At 43.1% G+C, this 9,441-nt stretch overlaps 1 protein-coding gene across 10 annotated transcripts in view; it reads left to right on the forward strand.

The window, feature by feature from the left end:
• Positions 1 to 9,441, forward strand: part of Ric8b (RIC8 guanine nucleotide exchange factor B) — a 122,925-nt gene that overhangs the window by 65,469 nt on the left and 48,015 nt on the right. For all 10 annotated transcript variants that reach the window (XR_001235931.1, XR_001235932.1, XR_001235933.1 and 7 more), the window contains one exon: positions 7,635 to 7,779. Coding sequence is in view for 5 of the 10 variants with exons in the window: in XM_013519080.1 (XP_013374534.1) it covers positions 7,635 to 7,779 (145 nt within the window). In the remaining 5 variants the exon portion in view is untranslated. The remainder of the gene's footprint in view (positions 1 to 7,634; positions 7,780 to 9,441) is intronic.

Raw genomic sequence — 9,441 nt, forward strand, 5'->3', positions numbered from 1 at the left:
AAAAAAAAAAAAAAAAAAAGAAGAGTTACATCTAGAGGGGAATTTACTAGAGAGAATAAGTTCAAAGCTCCTGAGAGGAGAAGATGCTTTGGTCAGCTTAAGGAGGAGCGAAGTGGGCAGTGTGACTGGGAAGAAATGCACAAGGGAGAGCACAGTGGATGGAGTAAAAGAGGTGACCCGCGGCCAGACAGCGTAAGGCTGGGAGAGCATCTGCTTCTGAGGGAGATGAGTAGACACAGGAGTGTTCGGGAGGGCAGTGACGTGGCCGTGTTGATACTTGAGCCGACTCTGGCTCCTGCATGCAGGATGGACCTGAGTGGAACAAGGCAGATGGGAACAGGAGGCACGTGCTGAACAGAGCTAAGGAGGAAGGCCTGGGGGGGGTGCAGGGCTGAGGGCTCGCGCTTGGGGTACATTTTGACGTGATGCGCTGAGAGGTGGAGATATGGCTCCAAAACGGAGGAAAACATGAAGATGGCTTTCAACGTTTTGATCACGTGCCACTCCAGGTTTAAGACTTGGACAGTTGCAAGCACCTCTCTTCATCCTTGCCCTCAGTCCTCCTGTGTTCCGTGCCCACGAAGACTGTCAGGCGGTCTGTCCTTCCATTCTTGTGCCGACCTGTGTCCGTCCATGTCTTTTTGCCAGGCTGGACTTCATGTGCAGTTTGCTGGTACCACTCCCTGCCGTACGTCTTTACCTGGTCACTCAGTCTCCCTCCTTCGTGCTCCTTGGAAAAACACAGCAAACTCATCCGCTCCGGCCTCTACCTGCTTGGAAGAAAAGAGCGCAGCCGCACTGACGAGCCACGGAGCTCCCAGCGTAGGCCGAGGTCACTGCTGTACAGCTCCAGTTTCTTCCTGCTCTCACCTACTCTGCTCACACTCTCGTTTGTTGGCCTTGCTTCCTATTTCTGTAGGAAATTAAGAGAAAACCCAGCACTGCATCTCCCACCTGCCTGCACCTGTACTGCCAGATGCTCTGCCCCTCCTCTGTTACAGAGATGAACTCCAGCTTCCATCTGTGGCCAGCCTCTGTTCCACATCGGTCTCCCTCACTTTCTCATGAACGTTGTCCTTCATTTATTCGTTCATTCATATTCTCTCTCTTCCTCTCCCTCCCTCCTTCCTTCCCTCCTAGTACTGGAGATTGAATTCAAAAACTTCACTTTGACCTGTATCCCTGGCCCCTTTTAAATCTTCAGTGTGGAGACAAGGTCTTGCTGAGTCTTTTAAGTTGCTCAGGCTGGGCTCAAACTTGGGTCTTCCTGCCTCAGCCTCCCAGAGTGATGGAACTAGAGATGTGCACCACACCTGGTTCCCCTTCTGCAGCTCTTACATTAATCTTTTTTCTTTTTGTAAATATTCCAGATCATTTTGTGAGTATCCCGACACTTCCCGTCTTCACACTTTCCTTTATCCTACCTCTCAGTTTGCCATCCTGTTTCTCTGCTCCTCGTCACCTCTGTTCTTTTTATTCCTCTCTAATTCTCTCCTGAACCTTGCGTAACTGAGCTTCCATGCTTTTCACTCGGTGCAGAGGTGTTTACCGAGTCACCAACCCAGTATCACCAAAAGTCTCAGATCTCTCCTTGTTCTCTAACCGTGTTTGATATGTGTCCCTCCCCCTTGAAATACTTCCTTCACTTGGTTTCTAGAACACAGCAGAGAAGCTCTGCTGATCTTTGTCTTCCCAAATGTTTGGCCGCTCCAAGGCAACACTGTCGTCTTGGTTACTTTTCTCCTTGCTGAGACAACATAGCCAACACCCAAAGTTAAAGGAGGAGAGGTTTATTTTGGCTCACAGTTTGTAGAGGTTTCTGTCCATAGTGGGCTGGCTCCAAGGCGGGATGGCACAGCAGAGGGGCACTGCAGAAGAGAAACAGTGCGTGGCAGGCAAAAGGCAGGAGGGCAGCAAAGTATCAAAGCGGGGAGAAAGGAGCAGCAGCAGCCTGCTCTCCCTTTTCTCTCTACCAACCCTTTGGGTGGTGCCACCCACACCCAGATCTCTGCCGACTGATCAGTGGACTCCTTTAGTAAAACACACCCTTAATCCCAGCATCACACACCCTAGATCCAGCCTCCAAAAAACCCAACTTATGACACGTAAGACTTTAGGGGGGACATCTAAACACAAGCCACAACAACGGTCCTGTCCCCATCTGCATTCCTCTGAGATCTCCTTTGAGAACAAAGCTTTTGAAAACATCTATATGTTGATGACTCCCCAGTTTTTATCTCCAACTTTGATCTGTCCCCTAAGCCCCAGATTGATGTAATGAGCTGCCTGCTCTGTTCCCACTGGGTGGGAAGTGTGAAGTTTAACATATCCCAAGTTAACACCATGATTTCCCATCCCTAGTCTGCTGTTTCCCGTTCTTCCCTCCCTTCAGTATGTGGCAGTCACTCACCTCATTGTTCAGTCATCACCACAGAGAATTTCTCCTCATGAATGAACCAAATTTATTTTCTCTGTCTGTATCTGTAGTCAAGATTTAGTAAGTACCTTACTACATGTAGGACACGCTAACATGTAGGCAGGCTTTCTTTACCAGCCCTAGTATTTGGAATGATAAAGAAAGATTAAACAGTAGGGACTCTTAAGGAATTCACATTCTATTGAAGGAAAAAGAGTGATACCAAAAAGCATGTATAATCATTTAAGCAAGGTGAGCCAAACAATTAAAGTTATTTCTAAATGGGATTAAGATACTCAAGTGGGAACACATGGTGAAGAATAATAAATTAAAGTACTGTGTTTTCTGTATTTTTTCTTTTTCACAAAAATAACCTTGGGATCAAGGTTTAAGTAAACTGTTTTTATTTCACTAACTAGAACACAGAAGTCTGTTTGTTAAATGACTTCTTCATATCAAGGTCTTGGGCCACATTTACGTAATACAAAACATAATGAGACCCACTTTACCTGCTCAGGAAACACTACAAGATAGGTAGGAAAATGAGATATGATAGGTAAAAAGGTAGCTAAAAACAAAAGGTGTGTTAGTGCATTTTAATTACTTCAACAAGGTATCTAAGGCATAAAGCCCATGGTTCTGGAGGTCCAAAGCTGAGGGGCCGCATCTGGTGATGGCCTTACTGCGGCAGAGTCCCAAAGGGGGCATCGCATGGCAAGAGACAGAGTTCTGTGTGAGTGTGTGTGTGTGTGTGTGTGTGTGTGTGCACGCACGCACGCGCATGTGTGTCCTTTTAGTCTCTCTCCCTCTTCTTATAAAGCTACCAGTATTCTGTCGTGGGACTCCACCTTCATGACCTCTAACCCTGATTATCTCCCAGAGGTGTCAGTTCTAAACACTGATTGAATTACATTTCCACCCTCCTAATGCCTCACACGGGGATTGAGTTTCTACACATTAGCCCTTGGCGGATGCACTCAAACCATACCCAAGCGGAAGCATCCTGTCCTTGGCCCCCAAGGTTCACGTCCTCATGATGTAGAACACAGTCGTTTCATCCCCGGTAGTGCTGGCCATCCCATCCCAGTAGTCAAGCTCATTCCAGCGCTGACTCAGAATTATAGAAGTCTCATCCCAGAGTCAGGCAAACCCTTTCTAGCTGTGAGCCTATATGGTCAAAAGAAGATACCTACATCCTCTATGCAGTGGCGCAACAGCCACGAGGTATACATGCCCATTCCAAAAGGGAGGCATGGACAATCAGAAAGGGAGATTGACCCAGAGCAAGACCAGAAACCAGCAGAGCCAGGCCAGAAACTAGCGGGCCACCCCACAGCTCCAGGTCTGGTGTTTATGCACATGTAGTGAGGGCAAGGTCCCCAAGACCTAAGCCTTCTCAACCCTATGGCTCTGCTGGTGCAGCCCACATGCCTGCGTGCTAAGTTGCTGGCTCTCCTGTTCAGGTGGGCCACGTTGCTGGTCATTCTTACCTTTCTGGGGAGCCCACTGTGACTTCTGCTCCCACTGCTCCACTGGGCATCCATTAAGCACTCCCGGCAGGACCTCTGACTCTCCAACGTATTTCTGCTTGGTCTCCCAGGCTTCCCTTTGAAATCTTGGTGGAAGCTCCCATGAACCAGTAATTTTTTCCATTCTGCACACCTGCAAAACCAGCACCACATAGGTGCCATAAAGATCTGGTACTGGCACAAGCTCTGCCTGGGCCGACTTGAACCAAGGTGACAGCCCCAGAGTGCTTTACCAGCTGAATGTAAGGAAACAGCCCCTGAGGTGGTGTGGGTGGCAAGCCAGTAGGGAGTACCCCCAGTGCAGTCCCTGAAACAGTTCCACCCCAGAAGATCTCTGGCCTGTGATGAGAAGTGCGGAGTTTAGAAACACTTGAGTAGGTTACTCGATTTTCTGAGATTTAGCTTACATTTTTTCTTTCGAACATCTCTTATGTACCTCCAATATTTATACATGGTGCACTAAATATAAAGACATAAGTAGTGAAAAAAGGTAATGAAAAAAGTCCATCAAATGGGTTACATAAAATTGCATGTACTGAAAGGGTTTGGATCAGTTGCACAGTAAATTATTGTTTGAGTCTATCCTGAGGTTCCTTGCGTATTTAAGTAGAATGCATTTGTTTGGTTTTGGACATGGTTTGCCCCTCAAGATTTCATGTGTTGCAAGTTTGGTCCCCGAAGTGGCAGTGTTGGGAGGTGATGTGGAACCTTTTTAAGAGGTAGGACTTTAGATCACTGAGGGACCCGATCTCCAGAGGGATTAAGGGGGCTCTCATGAGACCCTTGAGCTGCTGCAAGAGGCAAGACAAGTTGTCATAACAGCACGCCCAGAGTTGCCTCCTGGCCTCCTGTTTCGAGAGTGGTCTCTTCATCCCACACACACCCCTGCCATTGTGACACTGTCCTCAGTGAGCCCTCCCCAGCGGCAGAACCAGTGGGTGGAGCCATCAGACCTTGGACTCTGGACATCAGAACTGTGAACTAAGTAGTACAGCTCTTTATAGAAGTAGCCTGATGTAGGTATTTCCTTATAGTAACCCTAAGCAAACTAACACAGCACTTATTAAGAGGTACTTGAATTAATTCATTTGCTCTTTAATCAGCAAATATTTATCAAGCTCCTCTAATATGCCAGGCACTAGGAAGAAAGCAGTAAACAAAATTTTAAAAATTCCCTGCCCCAGTGAAACTTCTTTGGAAGGGGGCAGTCAGTGAGCCAACAAATACTGTATGTACCATGCCAGGTGTGGACAGTGCTACCAGGAGGACTGTAGCAGAGTAAGGGGGTTGGAACAGAAGACAGTGCTTAAGGTTAGCAAAGGGGGAGTCAAGTCAAGGAATATCTTTAGATATTTGAACAGAGACCTGAAGGAAGGGAGGCAGGTGCTTGTCATATTTAAGAAAATCCATGAAGGTGTGTATGGCCGAAGTAGTGTAAGCAAGGAGAGTAGTGGAAATGAGGTCAGAGAAGGAGGAAGAAGCCAGATTAAGTTGAACTTTATAAAGGGGTTGTGAAGACTTTGCCGTTTAGTATGAGTGAGATGAGAAGTCTTAGGAACTGGAGGACTCTGAGAAGCGGTGGACATGACCTGGCTTTCAAATATCCTGCCTGCTGTGTAAAGAATAAATCACAGGGACCATGGCCAGGATGGAAGCAGGGGCCACTTAGGAAGTTCTGATGAATTCTGGTGAAAAGCACTGGTAACTTGGACTTAGTAACACTGGAGGAGATAATGAGAAATGATGCCTTCTGGGTGTATTTCAACAAGATTTTTGGATGGATGGATGGATGGATGGATGGATGGATGGATGGATGGATGGAGTGAAAAAGGAGTCAAGGATATTTCCAAGATTTTTGTACTTAGCAGTTAGAAGGATGGACTGAACCACAGGAGAAGCAAGTTTGGTGGGAATATCAGAGTCCTGTTGAGGACATGGTAAGTTTGGGGAGCCTATGTAAACCTAAGGTCAAGAGCAGAGTAGAGTGGTGCTTACTAAGGGCTCCAGGGAAAGTGCAGAGTGACTATTAATCAACCTTCAAATTTCATTTCTAGAAAATGATTAAGTTCTGGAGATCTGCTGTATAGCACTGCACCATTCTTAACAATATTGGACTGTATGGATAAAAATTTACTACAAGAGTTATAAAAAAGAAATAATACCAGATCCCACCAGAACTTAGTAAATTAGAATCTACATTGTTAACACAATCCACAGGCGTTTGCCAGGCGCTTCTCCTCAAGTCTGAGGAACTCTAGCAGGAAAGTTAAGAGGGACAATTTAATGGCAGTAATATGCTTTATAATCAGTCTGTATGTAAGGTAGTGGCTGCATATTAAATATTGTGTTATGTTGAATGTTCTATGTATAGATTCATCACAGATGTAACCTTAAAATTGAAAGTAAATATAATTTCTGTCACTATTTTAATCTGTACTTTTCACAGCCCTATAATATCTCTATTTAGTGATTATTTTAAAAAAGCTCAAGGAGAGGAAAGAAATCAACATGAAGCTATAATTTAGGGAGTTCTAGGGATGCAGTGGCTCTCTAAAAGTGTAAAACAGGATGAGATTACCAAGAGTGTGAATGAATGTAGAGAAGCAAAATAGTCCTTGAACTCAGCATTTGAAGTATTCCAGTGTTTAGAAGACAGGAGGAGAAAAAGAGAAGTAGCACAGCAGGCTGAGACAAAGCAACTAGCCAGACCGGAGGAGAACCAGGAGCGAGATGCATGGGAGAGTGGGCAAAGAACAGGTGACCTACGTGAGTTCTGTTTGCCCGTTGAGGATCAGTCTATAAAAAAAGATGAGTGTCAAGTTACCACCTTTTTACATGGTCCCATGAGGGTTATAAATAATATATGTGTACCAGTTATTGTGACCAGTAAGGCAGCTCAGAGAAAGTGCCTGATAATTACAGAATGAGTAGCTCTTACCAAAATGCTTAGGGCTGGAAGTGTTTTAGATTTAGAATCGTTTCAGATTTAGGAATATTTCCATATGTGTATAGTGCAGTACCTCAGCAGTGGACTCAGTTCTAAACATGAAACTTATGTATACCAGCTACACATAAGTTGATACAGTATTTTTAGCATACCTGCGTTTGACCGTGACTCGTCACATGAAGTCAGTTTTCCCATCACGTGTGGGATTTTTCATGTGTGGCAGGCATCCTTTCAGTGCCCAGACAGTTTCAGATTGGAGCATTTCTAGACTTTTAGGTTAGGAATACGAAACCTGTAATAGCCATTTTTTTTTTACTAGATAGTGAAACAGCTAGAAAGCATAAGTACAGATTTTTTTCTTAGTACTGAAAATGCTGCCAGATTTAAAGGAAGGAAGAAATCAGTATGACTCAGTGTATTAAGGAAGTCTTTGTGGGAGAAAGAAGAAGTTGACAGATTTTAAAGTGGGTTTTGAAGTGAACAAGAAGAGGCATTCCACATGCTGAGAGGAGCAAAAATTTAGATGCCTTTGCAGTATCTTAGCATGAAATTATTTGAGTTCTGTTTTTTATTTTATTTTACTTTATTTTATTTTGAAACTAGCCTACATTTTTAATTTTAACATTTTTTTGCTCTTATAAAGCTAAGCCCAGTAGACACTGCAGGAGCAAGCCGTCAGCAGTACCAGCCTCACGTTCTGCAGCGCCCGCAGTTAATGATGGTGTTTCCATTGTGCCGTCAGGTGTTACCGCCCTTGAGGGACGTCACAAACCGACCTGAAGTTGGCTCGACTGTGAGGAACAAGCTGGTGCGCCTCATGACCCATGTTGACCTTGGCGTCAAGCAGATCGCTGCTGAGTTCCTTTTTGTGCTTTGCAAAGAGAGAGGTAGGTTAGACTCTCTCTGCCCTTGGCTTTTAGCTTCAGAGGGAACTTGAGAAACTTTCTGTTGCTAGTAGCCGTCTTACGCCATGCTTTCCAGAGCGTACTATTTCTTACCTTTTGTTAGGAGAAAAGCTCAGGAGATAATCAAAATTAATAACTTAAAAGTATTTTTATGTGCTTCTGGGTTCGCTAAGATGCACAGAGACAGATACATTGCCAGACGCACACTTAAACTTTGCCTTCTGTGTCCTTAACCCAGACGTCTTCATCTGGATATGCAGGACCTGGAGCCATTATGAGAAATCTGTCCAATAAATCAGGCACTGCTGTTTCGATAACCGGGCCCAGACCCGAGTCAGTTTCTTTAATTCCCCTTGGAATTCAATTCCTCTTAGAATGAAAGATTATCTTCTTCACCAGGTTTTTCAGTCACTAGTTCTCGAATATGACGTGTGTAGTACAGTATGCAGATATACAAAAAGACATAAGCTGTGCCACTTACCCTTGAAACAATGGTAGCATAGTGGTAGAGAGAAATTTAAAAATAACTAGAGTACAATTGGATAAATGCTACTGTATAAGTATATATAGTAATCGTTTGCTGGGATATAGTCAACAGTTAATAAATTTCCTAAAATTGTGTGGATTATTTGCTCTACAGAAACCAAGTTCAACAAAGACCTGTAAATTATTTAGATATTTTCACACCTATTGCTTCTCCTAGCGAATAGCTATCCTAGTATACAATCCCATCTGAGCAGAGATTTTATTCCACTTTGTTAAAGTACCCCAGTTTTGTGAGATACATAATTTCGAGATGAAAAGGCCCACATCTGCCCAAAGCTTAAGTCAGTTGTTTTCTTAAATTTTGTTTTTGATGAAATTGATCCAGCCACTCAAGTTCTTGTGAAGATGTTATATTCACAACATAATTTGATAATTATCATAATGGTGCTAAGCGTAGATGTTATAAAATGAAGAATGTGCCTGACACTCTGCGTGTAACTCATTTAGTTCTCACAACCCTCGAAAGTTAGTATTACTATCCCCGTTTCATCTGATCACTTCTTTCATGACTTTGAAAAAAGATTGATTTATTATCCTGGAATTAAGTGGTTATCGTAGTGCCTTGGTGTGATTGTAAATATTGGCTGAATTGAATCTATTTTTCTGAACTGTTTTTCTAAAAGTATGTATTGTATATACACAAGTCTCAACCACACATGTACATCTGTTCATTTTAAAAGGTTTGCCAAAATATATATAAATTTTAAATATTATCTGATACATATTATTATTATTATTCCTCTGAGTTGTAAAGTTACTGGTAGGTTATTTCTTCTTTTTAGTTCCCTGCATTATAATTTTTCTACAGTGAGCATACATTTCTTGTACACTTTTTTAAAAATTTAAAAGGTCCAAATAAAGTTTTTATCTTCTATGACTGTATTTAAATCTTATATATTTAAATGCATCTATATCTAACTATAATCACTTTACTGATGAGTAAGGGTCATGACAGGTATAGTATATGCATTTATAAGTAGATTTTGTTCATCTTTTTAAAAATTTGAAATGGTTAGCTTTGTGAGGTTTCATAGTCTTGGCTTTGAGCCAAAACCAGCCCATAGCAGTGGAGTAATACTTTTTTCATTTGAATTTTGA

The sequence above is a fragment of the Chinchilla lanigera genome, unplaced genomic scaffold (assembly GCF_000276665.1).
Source record: "Chinchilla lanigera isolate Chin_1 unplaced genomic scaffold, ChiLan1.0 scaffold00004, whole genome shotgun sequence".
Classification (NCBI taxonomy): Eukaryota; Metazoa; Chordata; class Mammalia; order Rodentia; family Chinchillidae; genus Chinchilla; species Chinchilla lanigera.